The sequence below is a fragment of the Mastigoproctus giganteus genome, chromosome 8 (genome assembly GCF_048544385.1).
Source record: "Mastigoproctus giganteus isolate SK-2022 chromosome 8, ASM4854438v1, whole genome shotgun sequence".
Classification (NCBI taxonomy): Eukaryota; Metazoa; Arthropoda; class Arachnida; order Uropygi; family Thelyphonidae; genus Mastigoproctus; species Mastigoproctus giganteus.
The window spans coordinates 146,714,702-146,739,309 of NC_143582.1; the positions used below are offsets into that span (position 1 = coordinate 146,714,702).

General features: G+C 36.7%; 1 protein-coding gene across 1 annotated transcript in view; it reads right to left on the reverse strand.

Annotated features, from left to right (window-relative positions):
* LOC150081903 (mitochondrial genome maintenance exonuclease 1-like) overlaps nucleotides 1-24,608 on the reverse strand; it is a 50,044-nt gene that overhangs the window by 12,894 nt on the left and 12,542 nt on the right. The window contains exon 3 of the mRNA XM_090379807.1: nucleotides 6,975-7,107. Within this exon, the coding sequence (XP_090235933.1) occupies nucleotides 6,975-7,107 (133 nt within the window). The remainder of the gene's footprint in view (nucleotides 1-6,974; nucleotides 7,108-24,608) is intronic.

The following is a 24,608-nucleotide window of genomic DNA, read 5'->3' on the forward strand; positions in this document are numbered from 1 at the left end:
CCGGTCTAATCAAGAAGCGTATGCTATGCACTGCTGCTCCTGCTCACCTGGCCACAGAGGCACTGTGACACAACAGCGAGCAGTCAGACTGCCAATGAAAAACCAATGACAACCATCAAAACTCATCACTCGCTACACCAATGCCAGCAGGTAGTAGTAGTAGTAGTGGCACCTGATGCAAGAAAGCAAGTGTAGGAGCTTATGCAGCATCAGCCAAAAAAAAAAAAATCACACCATACCCTCCAATTGCCTGTCCAGTTCCTCCTTAAATTTATTTAACCTATCAACTTCCACAACGACAGATGGAAGTTTGTTCCAGCAATTAACCACCCGCTGGCTAAAGGCAAATTTCCGCACATCTATTCTACATCTATCCTTTCTTAATTTGAACTTATGTCCCCGTAGGTTCGTATTCTGAACAAGTGGGAGGATCCCATCAGAATTCAGCGTGCTCAACCCATTCAAGGCCTTATACACCTCAATCAGATCACCGCGCAGGTGCCTAGTCTCCAGCCACTGCAATTTGCAGAACTTAAGCCTCTCTTGGTAAGAGGATCCCTTCATTCCCCTCACCAATCGTGTTGCTCTTCTCTGTACACGCTCAAGCAAATCTACATCCTTCCTAAAATGAGGCCTCCAGACCTGTACGCAGTACTCAAGGCGTGGCCTGACCATTGCCTTATACAGAGGGACAATCACCTCCTTTTCCCTGCTAGCAAAATTCCTATATATCATTGACAAAACCCCATGACCTGCCCTAGCAGCCTGTCTACATTGCTCAGAAAACTTCATATCTGACTGCACAATTACTCCCAGGTCTTTTTCATTTTCTACCACCTTAAGTGTAGTACCACACAGTTGGTACGTTTCTCTGGGGTTACTTCTACAGATATGCAGTACTTTGCATTTGTCAAGGTTAAACTTCAGTTGCCACTTCTTAGCCCATCTGCCCAAATTATCTAGATCCTGTTGCAGTAGCACACTGCCATTACTGTCATTAACAACCCTGCCAATCTTCGTGTCATCTGCAAACTTCGACATTAAGCCTGATATACCTTCATCAATATCATTGATAAATATACAAAACAACAGTGGACCCAACACCGAACCCTGTGGGACTCCACTAATAACATTAGTCCACGAAGAGCAGCACCCATTGATTACCACCCTCTGTCTTCTCCCACTTAACCATCCTTTTATCCATTGTAGCAACTTACCCTTAATACCATTCTGCTCCAATTTGTACAGTAGTCTTCCATGCGCAACAGTGTCAAAAGCTTTCCTGAAATCCAAGTATATGATATCAAAATTATTTTTTGCATCCAGTTCCTTTGTGACCACATCATAATAACCAATCAAATTTGTCAGACAAGACTTTCCCTTAACAAACCCATGCTGTGTCTGAATTATTGCTGCAGTCTTGTCTAGATGATCCTGCAATGCATCTTTAACCAGTGACTCCATTATTTTACCCGGAACAGAAGTTAAACTAACTGGTCTGTAATTATTCGTGTCACCCTTCGAACCTCCTTTGTGAATTGGGGATACATTTGCACATCTCCAGTCCGTGGGAACCTCCCCTGAATCCAAGGATGCTCTCATAATTATGGCTAAGGGTTTGCTTAGTTGCTTTGCCGCCTCCTTTAATATAACTGGATAGATCCCATCTGCCCCAGGTGCCTTTCTTATGTTTAACTTCAACAATTTCTCCTCCACTTTGCTCTCAGTTATTACAAAATCATTAAGCACACTGCTACAATTTGATAACCTTCTTCCATTTTCAAACTGTAATGATTCCTCACGTGTGAATGTAGATGCAAAATACTCATTCAGTTTGTTTGCTATCTGAGCAGGATCATCAACAGTCAAACCATCGATGTCAAGTGGACCAATCATATTCAGCCCCTTCCTTTTAGAGTTTATATAAGTAAAGAAATCCTTGCTGTTTTTCTTAGCATCTTTTGCCAAAGATTTCTCGTAATCCGCCTTTGCCTGCCGAACCTCCTTTGTGACCTGATTACAGACTAGCTTATATCTGCTACAGGCTTCTGCGTCGCCTGATAATTTATATGCATCCCATGCATTTTTCTTCTCTGTCACAAGTCTCATTAGTTCATTTGATAACCATTTAGGCCTAAACCTTGAACAATATTTCTTCATCGGTATGAAAAGTCTAGTAGCTTCCACGATTAATTCCTTGAATGCTTCCCACTTAGAATTTACTGTTTGTAACATCGTCAGTCGATCCCACTGTACAGAATTTAAAAACTGTCTGAGACCACTGTACTCCCCTTTACGGAAGCAAAAACCCTTTCCTTTACCCCTGACGGTAGTTACCTCTTTGAGTAAATCCCACTTCAGCACACTGTGCTCACTGCCACCTAGTGGTTCCTTTATCTGCAAATTCTTAATACACGAATGATCACTGCTGATAACCAGATCAAGAGTATTACTTTCTCTGGTTGCCTCTCGAACATGCTGCTGCAGAAAACAATCATCCAATAAATCCACAAAAGTCTGACTAGTGTGTGAGTGACCAACCCACAAGTTCCAGTCAATATCTGGGAAGTTAAAATCCCCCATTATAAGACATTCTGATTTACTGGCCCACTCTATTTCTCTGTACAATTGTTCACTGTACTCATTCGAGTCATTAGGCCTATAACACACTCCTACTCTTATCTTTGCTTTTGCAGTGCTTATGTCACACCAAACTGACTCAACAGTGCACTGTCCATCTATATCAACTGGATGCACTTCTTTTGATTTTATGTTTTTCTTAATTAACAGCATAACACCTCCTCCCTTTCTGTCCTGTCTATCCTTTCTGTACACATTGTACTCCCCAAATTCCAGTTCTGCATTCCTTATATCTTTGTGACACCACGTCTCTGCTATCCCAACAATATCCGCCTTTGATGTCTTGACCAACACTTCAAATTCATCAAATTTATTTACTATACTTCTAGCATTGGTATACATGCAAGCATACATGCTCCTATGCCTATTCCTTGTTACCCTAACACATCCCATATACCCAACTATTCCAGGATGACTGCCATCCGTCCCTGAAACCCCCAACACCCCTCGCTCCAGGTCGCTTCTTATTCTAATAGAAGTTGTGCAAGAATCACCTTCACCTCTGCCTGCGGTTACTGTTAAACTATTAGTCTTTGTATCCCCCCAAGCTAGCAGTTTTCCGACCCACCTAACACTGCCTCGATAGCATCAGCAAATATTCTTGCACCCTTTCTATTTAAGTGTATCCCATCCCTGTAGAAGCAATCTCTCCTGTTAACAAGTACAGTCCAGGCTGAAAAAAATTCTACCCCTTGAGCCTTGCACAATCTTTCCAGGGCCGAATTGATCGACAAGGCTCTCGTCATATACTCCCTCCTATTGTGTCTGGGCAGAATTGCAGACACTTTCAATTTCAACCCTAATTCTCGGCTTTTTTTCAACAGTGACCTGTACTTGTTGAGTAATTCTGCCGGTCTCCTACTCTTAATATCATTAGTGCCAACGTGTACAACTATATCACCTTTTGTGCCCTTGAAAGATGATATCCGCTCTACAACGTCATCAACCTTTGCCCCTGGCAGACATACCCTGGTCCTGTTCCACCTATCCTTTTTACATAGCATGTTCCCCGTTTCCCTGACAATAGAGTCACCAACAACTAATAGTTCCTGTGGGACCAGCGCATTCTGCCTTGGGGGTTGCCGCTGTGTTGCGTGATGACCAAGTGCAAGCTCTGGCGTTGATGTGGGCAGCTGAGAGCTTGATGGGCCCCTCAATTTATTTCCTTCGAGGGCATCCACCCTGTCCTTCAAACTCTCATATAGGCCCATAACAACGCTGAGTTGTCGCCTGATTTCCTTACACTCCTTACATCGCGCACACACAAAGACATCCCCCATGGCAATATCATGTTCCGTTCCAGAGAGTTCGGCAAACATTTCACAAGTTGCACATTTTTTTAGGCTGTGACGCGTTGGAGAATCGCCCCCCTCAGTTCTCCCCCGAGTCACAACACTCCTGCCACTTTGTGCCCGTTGCTTTGCTGCTCTAGTTCGGGGCATGGTAGTTTAAATTAATAAAATCAATAAATTAAATGTCAGTAGTATTTGAATAGAAACTATGAAATAGAAACAGTGAAGCGTATTACTATATAATTATGCGTTAGAGCTACCTCAATTAAAAAATTTGAATTCCCTACAAAAACTTTGAATTCCCTATATACAAAAACAATATGGTCAACAAAAAGGTCATACAGTATGGCATTCAACTATGGTTCTAGGATAGTTACATTCACTATGTTGTCCCCAGGGCTGTAGTGGAGGGTATACGTGGATATATGCTGTATACCCTCTGGATATTTTTTTCTTTTAGGTAAATAGCGTATAAATTCAGGTTTTTGAAATACTTAAAAAAGCAAATATTATTAAAATATTTACTGAAAAAAAAAAAAAATATATATATATATGAATTTGATTCTTAGGCAATAATTATGTTGTTTGTTATTTGATTTTTAGGAGCATTAGCCACTAAGGCCATACTGCTCCGGGGATATGCGGTGGTCATTCCCTGACCTTTCCACATCCTCCGTATTTGGTGGGCATGGGCTCGAATCCCGGTCTAATCAAGAAGCATGTGCTACGCACTGCTGCTCCTGCCCACCTGGCTACAGAGGCACTGGCAATAATTATAGTTTTATTATTCTTAATATATATGCTGTATATATAAGTAAATATGCCTTGTGTACACCCCCCCTTATACCCTCTGGAATTCGATTAATAAGCACAGTATACTATCTGCATATGTAACATTCACAGAGTATATCTACTGCTAATTTTACGATTATAGCACTGGTTGTCCCTATATGTGTATACAGCAATCATCAGGCCCAAGGCAGAAGTGGCACTCATTGCTGAAGACTACCCAACATTCTCCGTAGCCGAGTGGTCAGGAGCGGGAGTGCAGTAGCACACGCTCTTTGAGTAGACCGGGGGTTCAAGCCCCTGACTGTTGAATACGGTCGATCTGCCAACCCGCACTGGACCAGTGTGGCAGATTATGGTCCGTTTCCCTCGACATGAATTGTTGAGGAGGCTTCCATCCTGCAGTGGGTTGATAATGGCTGCACTTTACTTTACTTTACCCAACATTCTGTATCCCAGGTGGCCCATATGATGCAATGGACAGCATGCACAGCAGCCCCCTTCTGCTAGTTGGTGTGCAATGGTTTGATGGATGATGGAGTGACAGCCAGCTGATGTCACAGCTCGTTGGATGGTAGCCAGCATTGCTGTAGGTGCAGAGTAAACCTTTCAACAGATAACACAATCCTCAAATTCTGTAGTCCTCCATTGTCCTCCACTACCCATCTGACAGGCAATCATACCTTTCCACAGCCGTTGTTGCCAACATCTGCAGTATCATCACAACCCACACGTTCTGCTACACTATTAAGCGACCAACCAGCCTCTTCAAGGCTTGACATCTGCCCTCTGTTGAAATTACTGAATTGCTGATATCTGTGCTAGGCGTGACATCTCAACATTCTTTACAATCTCCTTGCACTCCAAAGTCTGTTCCTGCAAGGCAGAAAGTCTGTTAACGAGACCACACATGCATTATTTTGAACTCCATGATCTTTATATTCATTTTTATATCAGTCAAAGCTGCCACACAATTCAACTGGTTCTGTATTTTAATTATTTGTATATCTTGGTGCAATTCATCCACCTGTTGATTTGCATGCACTTCCAATATTCCTTCTGGGTGCTGCAATTGCCAATGTCACAGAGTGCGATGATTAATTTCATATCTTAACATATGTTTAAAATTAGTCTTTTCTAATAGTGAAATAATGCATGAATAAAAGATGCAATTTTTTCTAAGAATTTTCATAACTGAAGACAAAAAAAAAAAACCTATTTATTTTTGTATGAATAAAAAAGTTATAAAATGAATGAACTAAAAATTCCAACTGGTATTAAAATTATTAGCTATTTGGTTGCAACCCACAATTTTTTTATTATTTTTTTAATCCATAATTTTATGTTAATTAAGGCATTATTTTAAGACAAATTCTCATAGTCCACATTTCCCTGTGAGCTGCAGTTCAAATGTTAAAACAGTTAAACCGCTTATACAGCTTTATGCATTATGTTCAAATATAGCAGTTATATACATATAGAAGCTATATATATTTGTTCAAAGCATATTTTACAGCACAATCTTTAAAAAAAGAAAATAAAGAAAAATGCACTGCATTTATTCAAACTCATTATCACCACTTATCATCATTTATTTTGCAAATAAATATACATGCTACCTCATGGTTGTTCCCAGAAACATTTAATTCAGAGTAAACTGCAAGGGGTCTCCAAGGCCCCCACACAATCTTCTTTTCTACTCAGTTCACACAGCTGAAACTATCAATGAGTACTTTCTTTGATTTTAAAATAAAAATTAAAAAAAAGAAAGAAAAGTGAAACCTAGTTTTAATCAAATGCATGTGTTCAAACACATCAATTCTGAAGGATGCTTTATGAAGATGCAGATAATTGTTATATGCATTACATTGTTATACGTTTTATTTTCAAAAAAAAAAAAAAAAAATGGATTTTTCGTACTTATGTTCAGAAAGCATTGAAAATAAAGATGGCAACAAAAAAGTAACAATTCTGAATTACCTCTTGCTGATTTTATCAATGGGGTAACCTTTTTACTTGATTTAGTGAGTGTGTATATGAGAAGAAAATCACTGATATACTTGATCAAGTTAACAACAGCATGCTACATATTTGAAACAATTACCACAGTTGGGTTTCTCAGAGCCAGACAAAGGCTAATACTGAAGCTATAACTTATAATCAATCAATCAATGTAAAGAGGTAACCAATAAATTTTAATTTCAATAAGCACAAAGTTAGGTTAAAAAATATATATTACTGATTTTTACTTACCACAAATTTATGACTTGGATCAAAATTAAGAGCACCTATATAAGCTGCGACTTGCAATGGGCTATCATATGTACTTGAAAGATTTGGCTTCAACTTTTTCGAAGTTTTCCAGTCTATAAGCAGTAGTTCATTTCTGTTAAAAAAAAAAACAGATTGTATTTAACAGAATTTGACTAGAGAATGCTTTACATATCTATTATTATATTATTATTTATAGGACCATAAAACAAAGAAAGGACTAGTCTGAATTTTTTTATTTATTGAGTATTTCACTTACAACACTGATTCCCATATAGCTTGTAAAATGTGGGAAATTTTATTCATGCAAACATGCTTTCAATATGTGGTTCTTATGTACCCAGTAGCATTTGCAGATCAAACTTCATTAACAGGCATTTTCTACAGAAACGTAGAAAATGTCTACATGAATTTTTCCAAAACTGCAGCTAGTGTTTCTTCAGTGGTGCTCTCTATAGTAGCCATGATTCTTACTTTCCATTCTTCAACTGAATGCTGATTATTCAATAACATCAATCAGATGATCCAATCGTCAAGTACAGTAGAAGTGCTCTCAACTTATCTCATCTTACCTGACTTGCTGAATAAACCAATGCTCCATTACAGAAGCTATACAGTCAGTCCTCAAATAGCACGATAGTTGTGCTCCTAGAAACCCTCGTGCAATAAAAATAACAGGTCCTATGGGAAAAATAGGGTTAGGTGCCGACCACCCAAGATTGAACACACATTTGTAACCAAAACATTACCAAGCACAATAAATAATCGTAATAAAATACATAAGTATTTTATTACGATTATTCGTAGTCGTAATAGTCGAATATTATTCATAATAGAATATTACTAATGCTTTTGCTTCATTGTAAGCAAACTTGTTCTTTGTTTGATTTTCTATCCAAACAGATGACAGCCGTTTCATCTCTTCCAATTCTTTGTGTCTTGATCTAATGGACTTTATTACACTTTGAGTTGTTCCTGCTATGAAAGTTGTTTTTATTTTCTCTGCATTCATTCTAATTCTCGGCATTGCTTCATTTAGGCCTGTAGCACATGCAATATCACATGTTCTTTCATTTTGCTCAAAGCGTTTCAGAATTTCATATTTTTTTCTCTATGGAAAGAGGCAGACTGGCCATAAACCTTACCGGGGAAACCCTGGTGTGCCGGAGGCCAGAAGACAATGGAGGCCGGTGTGATTTTGGCCATAAACGCTAGTATGAGGCCGCTACAAATTTTCCCCCGTAAGAATTTTTGACTCAGTCTACCTCTGTCTATCCATATTGCTTTTCTTTTTCTCTCTGAATCTGTAGCATCTTCAGCAGGACGCTTACTTTTCATACCTTTTAAGTATTTTACTCATTTTTAGGGAATAAAGCACAATTACGAAATGAGGAGGCATGCTTGATACACATAAACAAAGCTGCACAAGTGTAGCAACTGAATAAACAACAACGTAAAGGCAGAGACACACTATTAACTCCTCACTAGCTCACATTTTACTAAAGCACATTTCTGGAGATCACTACCATAAAACAATAAAAACATTTTCCAGTTGCGTTTCTGCTGGTGGAATCTGTTATAAACTGGTAGTAAACTCAATCTAATTGCATTTGTGATAATACTGATAGCTGGAATTGTGCCGGTTTTTACGTTATTATGGTGAAATATGTTTCCCCTTCACTGATATAAAAAAAACAAAAATACATTTTCAGAATCTTCTCCTCATTCCTATCATGGTGTTCAGTTGGAGTGATTCTGCATTGGACTGCCATTTCTTGTAAACACAAAGGCGAATCGCGCATAAGTGAATTCAGTTCGTGTTATATACGATATCGTTCCCTATTTATAAATCATGTATGATCGAATTCATGTAGTGTAAACGTGTTATACAAGGACTGACTGTATATATTTGTTCAAAGCATATTTTACAGTACAATCTTAAAAATACTGACTGTTGCCCGTGGTAATGGCATTGTGCTGTGGCCACTGGTCCAATATGTTTACAGTTTGTGTAGTACATTACACCTGTCTGTTGAGTTGTTTGTTTCCTGAGAAGTCAGTTGTGTAATTACAATAACTAAAATCATTAGTTATTGTAATTACAGTACATAATTTAATAAAATATGGAAGAGTAAAGAAAGAGTTGCTGTTTCTATAAAATCTAAGTTGGATACTCTGGAAAAACTCAGTAAAGGCAAGTTATTAAAAATTTTCTTGTTACAAAACTTTGTATCAAACGATGGTGCAGAAAGTTTTATAATGACAGAGATGGCTTGGACATCAGAAAAAAATGTCACAGTATTCCTGTACAGTAAGTCCCTAACTTATGTAACTTTGGACTTTCATAAATTTTTACTCAAATTTTTTTTTGGATTGCAAAATTTAAAACAGTTAAAAAAAATAATAATAAGCAATTAATAACAAACACGGCACGCACAAATTTCACAAGTGAGATATGGAGTAACAAGTTTATGAAGCTTAAAAAATAGGAATGAAGAGAATATTCTGAAAAAAATTTTTTTTTTTATATGACTGAAGATTTCAGTGAAGGGAACACACTTATCAGTGTGTTCTCTTATAACTTATAAGGTTTTTGCATTATAAGAATAATAATGCAAAAACCCACAGAATTCCAGCTATCGGTATTATTGCACACGCAATAAGATAGAGTTTACTACCCATTTATAACAGATTGCATTAACAGAAAAGCCCAATAAACTGGAAACTGCAAATTGTTTTTGTTTTATGGTAGTAACCTCCAAAATGTGCTTTAGTAAAATGTGAGCTCGTGTGAGATGATAATAGTGTGTTTCCGCCTTAACCCTGTGAAGTTCTTTACAGAAAATTTCATTTTGATCATTATCATGGTGCTGACTAAAAGAATAAGTGACAGAAGTACTAATAAATCTACCAAGAAAAGAAAAGTGATTGATTTGGATCAGAAAATTAAAATAATGATGTATGACAATGGTCAAACATTAACAAGTATCGCATGGAATTTAGATTTGTCAGTGTCAACAGTGAACACAATAATAAAGGACAAAGACAGAATGCGAGAAGCAGTGAAGGGATCGGCACAAATGAAGTCAACTATAATAACCTAAGCTGCGAAATACATATCAGTTTTTACAGTACAATAACATGCATTTTTTCTTCCTTTTATGTTTTCTTACATGCCACTCCAGCTACTTCATCGCTGTCCCTAGATAAAGTTTTTAATTGAATTAATTAAAAATATAACTATTTTTCTACATATATAACTAATATATAAGAAAATATATAACTACAGTAAAGCCCCGCTATTCGTGGTTCCTGAGAAATGCCGCGAATACCGAAAACGCGAATACTGAGTTATGGCCCCCATAGTAATACAGGAGTTTCGTTCCAAAGTATGAAATATATAAGAAAAACTAGTCTAAAATTTTGTCTATGTATGCATATGTATTATATGTACCTTGATAATATGACTATGTACATAGACAGTACATAGTGAAATGCAAGCATAAGGCATTGAAATGAAAATAAGAAACAATTTAATATTAAATGTAATATTTATTAGAAATTTCAAACAAATCTTTCAATCCAGTGCCTTTGCTATAGCTAAAAAACTTATCCTGCCAGTGCTATCACCAGTTTCGCTAAAGTGTTGATAAAGGTGTTTTGCCTTTTCACGAATGATGAGTGAACTTAAGGGAATTTTATTTTGAGTTCGGTCTTCTATCCACAGATTTAAAGCTTTCTCCATTTTTTCAAATTTAACATCACGAGTTACAGAGCAAATTTTTGAAGCAATTAGTGCGTCTTCACTGACACTACGGCGGATTTTTTCTTCCGATTTCTTGATTGATCGTACCTTTGACTCATTGATTTTATAATGTTTTGCCACTGACGAGACACTTTCACCATTAGAAATTTTGTCTAATAACTCAATTTTACTCGCTAATGTCATCACCTTCTTTGATCTTTTCACAATTCCCTTGCTATTTGTAGCCATATTTTTATAGGGCTTAGAAAAGAATTTGTCCAATAAAGTGACTTTCTACCATTAATACACTCGAAAAAGTCTGTTTACACTAACACACTGCAAAACGGTAGATTTTTCACTTTTTTAAGCATATCAATTTATAAGCATATAAATTAAAAGCAAACGACAAAACCGTCCATGACAAGCGCATAACACATACTGAACAAGGATTAGCGAGAAACATCCGGGCTCGCAATTTTGTCACCCCTCTCCCCCCCACCCACTGAGCGCTGTTTTGACCGGGAAAGATGATTTTAGCCACACTCATGTTTTTTATGGTGGAAAATGTTCACGGCAATTTAAAATTCACATTTTTTTAGGTTTCATTTTATATTAAATCAGCAACCACAAATATGTGAAACCACGAATACAGATACCGCAAATAGCGGGGGTTTACTGTAATTGAAAAATATATAACTATTTTTCTTCATTCTTCTGAGGATATGTGGTTTTTGTAATTTTGGCAGATCAGGGATATAGTAGCAATATTTTATTAGTCATTCCCGAGTTGCATAAAACTCTACTTGCGTAAGAAGTCCTGGAACGTATCTGTTACGTATGTTGGGAACTTACAGTATTAGTAAGGAGAGATTATCTGCTGATCAGCTTCCAGTTTTAAAATTGCAGAATATTTAAAGTGATTTATCAACAGAGAAAAAAGTGAATGGAGAATGAGTCTACAATATGGATGAAATAGGTCTAAATTATAAGATGTTACCTAAAAAAACAGTAGCAGCAAAGGCAGAGTTGCAACACCACATGGAAAAAAACAAAACAACAACAACAAAAAAAGGTGAGATTCAAGATATCTGCTTGCAGCAATGCAAAGGGAACTATTCCTAGACCTTTAAAAAAAAATTGTTTATCTTTACTGTTCTTACAAAAGTCACCATGGATGGAAACTACATTGCTTAAAGAATGTTTTTTTTTCACGAGTTTGTATTTTCTGTATAGAAACACTTGCACAGAAAATAAACTTACCCGAAAAGCTTGTTCTCTTTCTGGATAACACACTCCTTCACATCCCACTTGCAAGGAATTTAAAGAAGAGGACATAAAAGCCATGTTTTTACCACCAGATGTAACACCCTTGATCCAGCCTATAGATCAAGCAATTCTAAAATGTTTAAAGAGATGATATAGGTGAAAGTTCTTGAGTTCTATTTTGGAAGAAAATATAAGATACAAATTCTTATAGAATCATTAAATAATTAGTGCTATACTGTAAACATCAAAGCTGTTTACAATATAACAGCATTTAATAAAATTGCAAGTTAAATATTTACTAAATCTTGGAGAAACTTTGAAACATTAATGAAAGTCCTGAACATAGTTTGAAGGATCCAAAAATTTAGAGCAAAAAGACACAGCAATGGATTCATGGTGCTCATTTGATGAAAACGAAGTTAGGATAAAGCAAATATCATACAGGCCATGACTGAAACAGATGGATCTAAATATTAAGAAGACATTGAACAAATTCAGAGACAAAAATTTCTAATGTAGCAGCCAGAAACAGCCCATAGTAACTTTGTTATATTGAACACATCTTGATTCAACATTCAAGGTTTTACAGCAAAAAAAAATACAACATATTCAACATTTTCTGCTTCATTGTAAAATAAAATTATGGACAATGCTAACATTATATATAATATGATGGAAACAGATGGGTCATTTTTAAAGAAGAGGAGATTGAATCAAATCTAGGGCAAAAATTCTCATGCTGCCACAAAAAATGTTCTAGATACAGCTTTACAATATACTGAACAGCAGCCTGATTCAACAATAAATGATGTCATGTTTATAAAAAAAAGGAAAGAGAGAGAGAGAGAGAGAGAAAAAGTCATTTCTTCATATAAACAGATGAAAATTACTGATTTTATGTAAATGAATCTGCATGTATATGCTTTAAATAAAAATATAATTCATATTGTATATATGCATACTTTTTGTTTTTTATGATTCTCCATTTTAACTGACTTTTTTGAATAACTGACCAACTAGTGGTGTCAGAGAGCTTCTATTATACAGTGGATCCTCTATTTTGTGCGCCTCTATCAAATGGACATTCTGTTAACCATGTGCTGGGCAATGGATGTCTTTGAAGACATCTTTAAGCCTATGCAATAAGCAAGCATTCAAGAATGAGGTTCCACAAGGTTCGTTACTGTTATAAAGTGATTTGGTGAAAACTGAGTGTGTAAAACAAGAAATGCTATCAAACAAAGTTCATAAAAAATTTTCCATGCAGATGCAAAAAAGTGTTCTAGATACAGCTTTACATTATACTGAACAGCAGCCTGATTCAACAGTCGATGTCATGTTTATATAAAAGTGGAGAGAGAAAAGTCACATTTCTTCACATAAATAGATGAAAACTACTGATTTTATGTAAATTAACATACATGTATATGTTTTAAGTGAAAATAAAATGCTCACAGTATACACTCAGTGATCACTGAATTACGACCACCTACCTAATACAGTGTTGGGCCACCATTCGCATGGACAACAACTGCTCCTAGGCACTGACTCCACTATATGTATGAAGATGTATGCAGGGATCTGCAGCCATGCTGCCTGCAAGGCTTTCCAGTGTTGTTGGATTAGATGAAGTGTACATATGCCTCACTTCCGGTACCAAAATATCCCATAGGTGTTCAGTTGGATGGATTGTGGTCAAGTGAATTTGGAGGCCAATCAAGGTGAGTGATATCTTTAGTTTGTTTCTCAAACACCTTTTGCACAGTGTGGGCCTGATGACACAGCACACTGTCTTGAAAGATCTCATTTTTCTCTGGAAAAAATGCAACGTGGCATTGTGTACATTGTCTACTAAGAGCTGCTGGTACACCTCACCCATGAAATGTTGGACCATATGCACCAAGGATCCATGGATCCTAGTTCTTGCCAGAAAAACATGACCCATATTAAGCAATTATGCCACCTGACTGGATAGTGGGCACCATGCACAAAAGGTCCATGGACTCGTGTTGCTTGCACATATAGAGGCAACTGCCAGTGTATTGCATCAGGTATTTGGATTCATTTGACCAGAACAATTGTTTCCATTCCTCTAGTGTTCAACCAGTGTGTTATTAATAACACAGCATCCATCATTGATGATGATCAGCGGTGAGAAGAGGGTGTCTACTGGGTTGTCTGCTGTGGAACTCCCTGTCTGAATGTGCAGCACATTTTCATTCGGGATATTGTTCTTGCATTCTCTACATTGTATTGCAATGTCAACTGTCACACAGTGACCTGCCATTGAGTCCACAGATTGTGCTACATCCTTTGTTCAGCTCAAACATCTACCTTGCATAATCCTTTACGTTATCAGTGGAAGGTGGTTTGACCCATTCAACGTCATTCTTTCTACACCTTAACCAGTGGGCTGTGAGCAACTGACAAGACATGCCATTTCTGATATGGCGGCACCCGATCAAGCTCCCACAATTGTGCTCTTTTGAAACTTGGTGATATATATGTAGCATAACCCATTACAGATGGGGATGGTCACATATTAGTGGTTACTGAGTGTATATGCATATTTTTTTTTGTGATTCCCCATTTTAATTGATGTTTTTGATTAACCGACCAACTGGTAATCTCAATCATGATAAGAGCTTCTATTATACTTTGGATCCTCTATTTTCTGTCAGTTCAAGAGTGAGATTCCTTGAGGTTCGTTATTGTTATAATGTGATCTGGTGAAACCTCTGTGTGTGTATGTGTGTGTGTGTGTGTGTGTGTGTGTGTGTGTAAAACAAGAAATAAATAAATAAAATAAATTTTCTGTTTATACTCCGGGACGACCAAACGGTCAGAGGAGTTCACAAGATAGACAGAATACAAGAAACAGCACCGTATTCAGCAGTCACGGGCTTGAACCCCGGTCACTCAAGGCACGTGTACTTATGCACCCGCGCGCCTGACCACTAGGCTACGGTGCCACTGAACATAAAGTGTAATATGCTGACATTACAAAATAAACCAAAATTATTGATTAAGTGTAAAATGGAGAATGTGTTTTGAAAATGACTGTCCAATATGGGTGTACAAAGGGTGAGGGATAATTTTATGAAACAAAATGAGATGGTAAAATGTGTATTATCATTGTTAGACTCTCAATGTGGCATATTCAGAAAAAAAAAAAGAAAAGAAAAAAGTGATAAAACAAGAGAAGTCAAAACACCTGGATTTCGCAGTTTGTGAATGATTCTTGTATAAATGAGCAGAAGGAACTCAGATACCTGAACATTTGTTACCAGCAAAGGCCCAATAGTTTAATGAACAGTTAAAAGTCATCTCTCCCTAGAATTGCTGGAAAAATGGAAAAAAAAAAAAAAAAAACCCATCTTGGAAACCAACAATTTAAAATGCATAGTGAATAGCTGAGTATTGATCAACCAGAATGTTATTTAAACAGGAATTAACTCTTGGTTGAAAGGAATCATCTACTTCATGAGCAAATATACAATACTGATGAATCTAATATTTTTTGGGACATGCTTCCTTCAAAAAACACTCCTCCCAGACTGAAAGAACTGCACCAGGACATAAAAGCAGTAAGGGGTACATAACTATAAAGACATGCTGCAATGCCACAAGTATACTTACCAGTGGTCTTTCAAGGTAACAGAAGAAAAGTTTTTACCGTGTTATTATAACCAACCTATAGCTTGGATGAATCAAAAAATCTTTAAAACCTGTTTTATTTAATTACTTCATTCCATCCAAATTGAACATTTGAAATCAGAGGGTCTTACAGAAAACGCAGTTCTCCTGATTGAAAATGCACCATTTCATCCAAATGACTCCACACTATAAAAGGACGATGGACAAATATTTGCTTAAAGCAACAAAATTCTAAAAACTTTTTTTTTTTAAATTCATTATTGAGGAGAACAAAGAAGTGATACAATTTTTAAAGACATGGATTGTAAGAGATGCCATTTTTTTATGTAGAGGAATTGGACAAAATTCTGCCAGCTGCAATTCTGTGGCTGTAGGGGAAAATTTCCAACAGTATGCATTAGATTCAGAACAGATGAAAACACTGCAGTAAATTGTCTTTAAATTGCAAAAAAATGTGGATAGGTTTCAAGAAGTAGATGAAGGAGATATGGAGGATATGGAAGAATGGCCTGGTAATAACCACACAGAAATGAACACTGAAACTAGAGATAATAATGTAATCATAGAATGTATTAAAAACTAAGAAATTCCTGAAGTAAATGAAGAGTAAGTTATTGATTTCAAAAGAAAAAATTACATTTACTCATGCTCTTGGAGTGACAGACAAAGTGCTGACATTTCTAGAATAACAGAACACTGACTACATTAATGCACTACACATGCATAAGCTACATTAACTTCATTTGAAAAAGAAAAAAAAAAAAAAAACATCTGAAGAAAAGGACTTACATTTAATGATTGATTATTTTTCTGTATAATAAGCATTTTTGTTTCCTATTGGGGTTATAGTAAAACATAGTAAGTTTGCAAACTTACTATAGTACATCTGCATACAGTAGTGAGTTTAAATGTTTTGAGATTGAGTTAATTTTTATATGTTCTGAACTTGCATTTCAAAGTTAAAAATACATACACTTTACTGTAAATAGTTGTAAATGTTTTGTATTCTACCAATACTGTAATTTAAATAAAATTAAATTGTCTTAATGAATGCTGTTTTCAATTATCCAGTATAGTCTTTCCAGTCATTAGTATGGATAACAGACCTCATTCAATGATAGACATATACAAGTGAGTCACAGACAAAACTGGTCAAACAATTCCATGAGATGCAACAAGATCAGGTCATGTCACATTCAAGATTATCAAGGATTATAACCAATTCCTTCTTTTTATTTATATTTATATATATATATATATAATTGTTATTTGCAGATTTGTTTGGGCATTTTCTGTTATTAAAAATGACAGGGGTGGGGTTGTCATTCAAACACTGAACACCTTATTTGCACTACCATTTTGATAAAAATTTCAAAAATTTTTTGACATTGTTCACAAATGCATATAGAGTTTTCTGCTAGCAGATACTATAGACAACTAATAAAATAGAAAATGCCACAAAATTAATTCCTGTAAGTGAAATACTTAAATTCAAAATAAAGCACCTTTTACCAGTGACTAGTATGCCTATTCCAGTACTTCCTAAGCAGTTAGAAAATGAAATATAAAACTGTCACTGTTGATATCTGGGTTTATGTTACACATCATTACACAAATTCCATGGAAAGGTTTGGTGAAGCTTAATGTTTCCAAGATTTTTAATTATGTTTGGCATAAAGGGCTTATAAACAAGCTCCCATCTTATGGTTTGTCTCCTTTTTGTGCAAAGGTCATTAGTGTGGATAACATTAGCAAAGTGAAAAATTATGCAAGAAAGCAAGCTTATACAGCATCGACAAAAAAAAAAAAGACATTTGTCAAGATCTTTCTTGAATTTAGTTAAGCTGTCAACTTCCACAAAAACAAATGTAAGTCTTTTCCAGCAATCAACTACCGACTAGCTAAAGGCAAACTTCAACACAAACTGTTCTGCAACAATCGTTCAATTTGAATTTATTACCCCTCATGTGCACTGTGCAAGAGGAAGAATCCCATCAGAACTGAGCTTGCCCAATCCATTCAAAACCTTAAAAACACTTCAATCAAATCACTTGGCAGGTGTCTAGTCTCCAGATGCTGCAATTTTCAGAACTGAAGCCTTTCGTGGTAAGAGCACCCCTTTGTTCTCCTCACCAATCTCATTGTCCTTTTCAGTACTCATTCCAGCAGCTCTACATCCTAAAATGAGGCCTCCAGACCTGAATACAGTACTCAACATGTGGCTTAACCATTTCCTTATACAATGTGATAATCATCTTATCCCTGCTAGCAAAATTCCTGTATATCACTGACAAAACCCCATGAGCTGTCCTGGCAGCCTGTCTGCACTATTCAAGAGAACTTCATATCTGATTGCTCAATTACCACCATGTCTTTTTCATTTTCCACTATCCTAAGAGTAGTACAACACAGTTGGTATATTACCAGAGTAACATAGTTGGTATGTTACTCTGGTGTTACTGCTACATACATGCAGTTCTTTGCATTTGTTAACGTTAAGCTTCAATTGCCATTTCTCAGCCCATCTGCCTAATTCTTCTAGATTGTTGTTTCCTGTTGCAGTAGCCTACCAAATTACTGTTATTAACCGCCCTGCGAACCAGTAACAGGCTTAATATCCCGGCAAACCTGGACATTAAGTCTGATATGTCTTCATCAACATCATTGATAAATAAAGGAAACATTAGAATAGCAGTGTCTGCTGATAATCACTCTGTATCTTCCACTCAACCATCCCTTTATACATAGCAGCAACTTTCCCTTAATGCCACACTGCTTCAGTTTGAATAGCAGTCTTTTATGTGCAACAGTATCAAAAGTCTTCCTGAAATCCAAGTACTGTATATGATATCAAAATTATTTTTTTGCATCCAGTTCCTTTGTGAGATTTACCCTTAACAAACCCATGCTTTGCCTGAAATATAACAATTGTGAATGAATTTGCATATTTCCGGTCAGTGGGAACCTCCCCTGAATCCAAGGATACTCTCATAATTATGGCTAAGGGTTTCCTTACTGCATCCCTTAATATAATTGGATAGATTCCATCCCCTCCAGGTACCTTTCTCATGGTTTACTTCAACAATTTCTCTTCCACTTTTTTTCCCTTTTAGTTATTACAAAATCATTTAGCTTCCTGTTTAATAAATTTCTGGCATCCAGTTCCCCGAAGAATTCCTTGTGTGTGAATGTACATGTAAATATTCATTCAGTTTGTTGATAACTTTAGAAAAATCAATAGTCGAACCATCAAAAAAGTGGACAAATTTGATTCACCCCCTTCTTTCTACTGTTCATATAAGTAAAGACTTTGCTGTTTTTCTTTGCATCCTTAGCCAAAGATTTCTAGTAATCTGCATTTGCTTGCCTAACCTCCTTTGTAACTTGATTACAGACTAGTTTATATCAACCATAGGCTTCTGCATTGTCTGATATTTTATATGCATCCCATGCATTTTTCTTCTCTACCACTAGTCTCATTAATTCATCTAACATCCATTTAGGCCTAAACCTTGAACAGTATTTCTTAGTTGGTATGAAAAGCTGAGTAGCTTCTATGGCTATTTCCTTGAATGCTTCCTATTGAGAATATGCTGATGGTAACATCATCAGTTGGCCTCACTGTATAGAATTTTAAAACTATCTCTAACTGCTGTAATCACGTTTACAAAAGCAAAATCCCTTTCCTTTACTGATGATGTTAGTTAAATTTTTAAGTAAATCCCACACCAATACACTGTGGTCACTGCCACCTAGTGGTTATTTTATCTGCAGATTCTTAATGCCTGAATAATCACTGCTGACAATCAGATCAAGACTATTATTCCCTCTTGTTGCTTCTGTAAGATGCTGCTGCTATAGACAAGTCATCCAATAGATCCAGAAAAGTGTTGCTAGTGTGTAAATGACCACTGCACAAGTTTCAATCAATATCGGGAAAGTTAAAATCCCCCATTAGAAGACATTCTGATTTACTGGCCCACTGTATTTCTTTGTACAGTTGTTTCATGTACTCATCACAGTTATTAGGCCTATAACACACTCCTATTCTCATTTTCGCTTTTCTCGGAAATTAAGTTACACCAAATATTGCACTGGCCACCCATGTCAACTGGATGCAACTGCCTTATATTTCACGGACTTCTTAAATGAAAGCATAATCTTTCCTAACCTGGCTGTCCTTTCTGTACACATTGTACTCCCCATATTCAAATTCTACAACCCTGACATTTAAGTGACAGCACATTACTGATATTCTTTTCTTTTCTTTTTTTTTTTTTTTGGCTGATGCTGTATAAGATTGTTTTCTTGCATCATCTTCCTCTACTAATGATAATCCCAACGATGTTTGCATTTGATGTAATGACCAGCACATCAAATTTATTTGCTATGCTCCTAGCATTGCTGTATCTATTCTTACTCTTATTTACTTTAACACAGCGCATATATTTACTTGTTTCATGATGACTTCCAGCAGTCCTTGAAATCTCTCACCTTGCTTTCCAGGCTGCTGCTCATTCCAACAGAAGCAGTGCAAGAATCACTTTCACCTCTGCCAGCAGCTAAAGTTAATCTACTAGCTCATGCATCCCCTCAAGCTAGCAGTTTTCTGACCCACTTAACACTGCCTCAATAGTATCAGGAAATATTCTTGCACTCTTCCTATTTAAGTGTATCGCATTCCTGTAAAAGCAGTCTCTACTGTTAATTAGCACAGACTACACTGAGAAAAATACCTTGACAAGGCTCTCATCATATACTCCCGCCTATCTTGTACAGACAGAACTGCAGACACTTTCAAATTTAACCTTAACTAGCAACTGTTTTTCATCATTGCCTTGTATTTGTTAAAGCTGCAGATATTCTACCATTAATGTCAATAGTACCAACATGTACAATAATATCACCTTATGCCCCTAAAACAGGGGCAGACAAAAGGCAGTCCACAGGCCAGATAAGGCCCGCCGAGGCATTCTATCCAGCCGGAGGGAATTTGAAGGAGCATACGAAAAAATCCTGTAGCCCAGTCTAGTTAAAGACTCGACAGGACTCAAATCTGACATAGATAAAATAGTAAAGAATAATTGGATATCACAGATCGCAATAAGTATTTATAATAAAGCTCATTTTATCTGCAGATTGTTTAGCATGTTTAAAATTCAATATTATCTTAAATGCATTTGTTTTTTTTAAATTTATTTGCCAAAGTTCAATTCATTCAACACTGAATTATGTATTTTTCTGTATGAAAAATAAATTCCATAAAAAATAATTTGTTCACTTAATGTATTTTTTTCACTGAATTCACCCTTTTTCAATTGAATTTTTCTTAAAAATTTCAAAATCAAATTTCTGCATAATTACACAGCTTAGCTACAACCACAGGTTGTTACCGGAAAGCAAAAGGATTTAATTTTTCTGTTCAAAGAAAAATAAATCAGCACTGATACAGCTAACTCATTATGCTATATTTAATTATATAATGCTATATAACAATGGTGCACTATTTTATGAACTGTATTTTATGTATGCAAACACACTTAATGAAAAAATTAGACGGGGAAGTTTTCACACACACACAGGCCCACGAACAGGTGTGCAGATAGGCGACTGGCCCGCAAGGAAAAATAATTTCCCATTCCAGCACTAAAAGATGATATCTGCTCTATGTCATTAACTTTTCCCCCTGGTAGACATACCCTGGTCCTATTCCACCTATTCATTTTGCACAATATATTCTCTCTTTCCCTGACAATAGTGTCACCAACAACTAGCTCCTGTGTTGCCTGATGTTCAAGTGCAAGCTCTGGCACTGAGGTTGGCAACTGAGAGCTTGATGATTCTGCAAATTTAAATCCCTCAAGCTCTCATAAAGGCACATATTCTACAGCTATCTTTCTTCAGTTGATGGCATATACCCTATAATTTTAAAGGAGACAGCAAGTGAGGCCTAAATGGTTGTCAAATGACCTAATGAGACTTGTAACAGAGAAGAAAAATGCATGGGATGCATATAAATTATCAAGCGACTCAGAAGCCTATGGCAGATATAAGTTAATCTGTAATCCGATCACAAAGAAAGTTTGGCAGGCGAAGGCAGATTACGAGAAATCCTTGGCAAAAGATGCTAAGAAAAACAGCAAGGATTTCTTTACTTATATAAACTCTAAAAGGAAGGGGTTGAATCTGATTGGTCCACTTGACATCGATGGTTCGACTGTTGATGATTCTGCTCAGATAGCAAACAAACTGAATGAGTATTTTGCATCTACATTCACACGTGAGGAATTATTAAGGTTTGAAAATGGCAGAAGGTTATCAAATTGTAGCAGGGTGCTTAATGATCTTGTAATAACTGAAAGCAAAGTGGAAGAGAAATTGTTGAAGTTAAAAGTAAGAAAAGCACCTGGGGTGGATGGGATCTATCCAGTTATATTAAAGGAGGCGGCAAAGCAACTAAGCAAACCCTTAGCCATAATTATGAGAGCATCCTTGGACTCAGGGGAGGTTCCCACGGACTGGAGATGTGCAAATGTATCCCCAATTCACAAAGGGGGATCGAAGGGTGACACGAGTAATTACAGACTAGTTAGTTTAACTTCTGTTCCGGGTAAAATAATGGAGTCACTGGTTAAAGATGCATTGCAGGATCATCTAGACAAGACTGCAGCAATAATTCAGACACAGCATGGGTTTGTTAAGAGAAAGTCTTGTCTGACAAATTTGATAGGATATTATGATGTGGCTACAAAGGAACTGGATGCAAAAAATAATTTTGATATCATATATTTGGATTTCAGGAAAGCTTTTGACACTGTTGCGCATGGAAGACTATTGTACAAATTGGAGCAGAATGGTATTAAGGGTAAGTTGCTACAATGGATAAAAGGATGGTTAAGTGGGAGAAGACAGAGGGTGGTAATCAATGGGTGCTGCTCTTATTGGTCTAATGTTATTAGTGGAGTCCCACAGGGTTCGGTGTTAGGTCCACTGTTGTTTTGTATATTTATCAATGATATTGATGAAGGTATATCAGGCTTAATGTCGAAGTTTGCAGATGATACAAAGGTTGGCAGGGTTGTTAATGACAGTAATGGCAGTGTGCTACTGCAACAGGATCTATATAATTTGGGCAGATGGGCTAAGAAGTGGCAACTGAAGTGGCAACCTTGACAAATGCAAAGTACTGCATATGGGTAGAAGTAACCCCAGAGAAACGTACCAACTGTGTGGTACTACACTTAAGGTGGTAGAAAATGAAAAAGACCTGGGAGTAATTGTGCAGTCAGATATAAAGTTCTCTGAGCAATGCAGACAGGCTGCCAGGACAGGTCATGGGGTTTTGTCAATGATATATAGGAATTTTGCTAGCAGGGAAAAGGAGGTGATTATCCCTCTGTATAAGGCAATGGTCAGGCCACACCTTGAGTACTGCATGCAGGTCTGGGGGCCTCATTTTAGGAAGGATGTAGATTTACTTGAGCGTGTACAGAGAAGGGCAACAAGATTGGTGAGGGGAATGAAGGGATCCTCTTACCAAGAGAGGCTTAAGTTCTGCAAATTGCAGTGGCTGGAGACTAGGCACCTGTGCAGTGATCTTATTGAGATATATACGGCCTTGAATCGGTTGAGCATGCTGAATTCTGATAGGATCCTTCCACTTGTTCAGATTACGAACCTAAGGGGGCATAAATTCAAATTAAGAAAAGACAGATGTAGAATAGATGTGCGGAAATTTGCCTTTAGCCAGCGGGTGGTTAATTGCTGGAACAAACTTCCATCTGTCATTGTGGAAGTTGATAGGTTGAATAAATTTAAGGAGGAACTGGACAGGCATTTGGAGGGAATGGTGTGATTTTTTTTTTTTTTTTTTTTTTGGCTGATGCTGCATAAGCTCATACATTTGCTTTCTTGCATCACATGCCACTACTACTACTATTGAACCATTAAGGCTAATTATCAGAGCATCACTGAACTCAGGAAACATTCTATTGGATTGGAAAAGTGCCAATGTATCGCCAATACATAAAGGCAGTTTTAAGGGTGTAGTAGGAAATTATTGTCCAGTCAGTCTAACTTCAGTAGTAGGGAAAATCACAGAGGCATTCATTTAAATAGAAATGGAATTCTGAAAGATACACAGCATGATTTTGTAAAGGAAAAATGTTTAACAAATCTGATTAGCTATTTTGACGGGGTCACTCATGAACTGGATTTAGGGAATAATTACAATAGTTTATTTAGATTTCTGCAAAGCATTTCGCTCAGTCCCACATGAGTGGTTACTTTATAAGCTGGAACAGGTTGGAATCAGAAAAAATCCTTACATGGATAGTAGGATGGCTTCAGGGTAGGAAGCAAAGGATTGTAATAAATAGTTATTCTTCAGATTGGATTAACGTAAGAAGTGAGGTTCCTAAGGGTCAGTATCGGGACCACTGTTGTTTTTGATTTTCTTAAATGATATCGATGAAGGGATAGAGAGTGCGATGTCTAAATTTGCAATGATGTAAAGACTGGTAGAGTAGTTAATGATCACTGCCAAGCAGAGCTTCTTCAAAGTGACCTAGATAGATTTCAGGGATGGTCAGAAAAGTGGCTGCTATGCTTTAATTCAGCAAAATAAAAGGTCTTACACCTGGTGAACAGCAACCCCAAAATAATAATACACTTGGTGGAGTCAGTAGTGGAAGAAAATGACTTGGGAGTTATGATACAGTCAAACATGAAGTTCTCCAAGCATTGTAGACAGGTTGCAAAGAATGCCCATCGTGTCCTATCCATGATTTATCGAATATTTGCTAGTAGAGATAAGGACATCATAATCCCACTATATAAAGTTATTGTTTATAACACACTTGGAAATACTGTGTTCAAGTGTCGGAGACTGCACCTAAGAAAAGACAGAGCTTCTTGAAAGGGTCCATTTTATAGTTTTACGCAGGCTA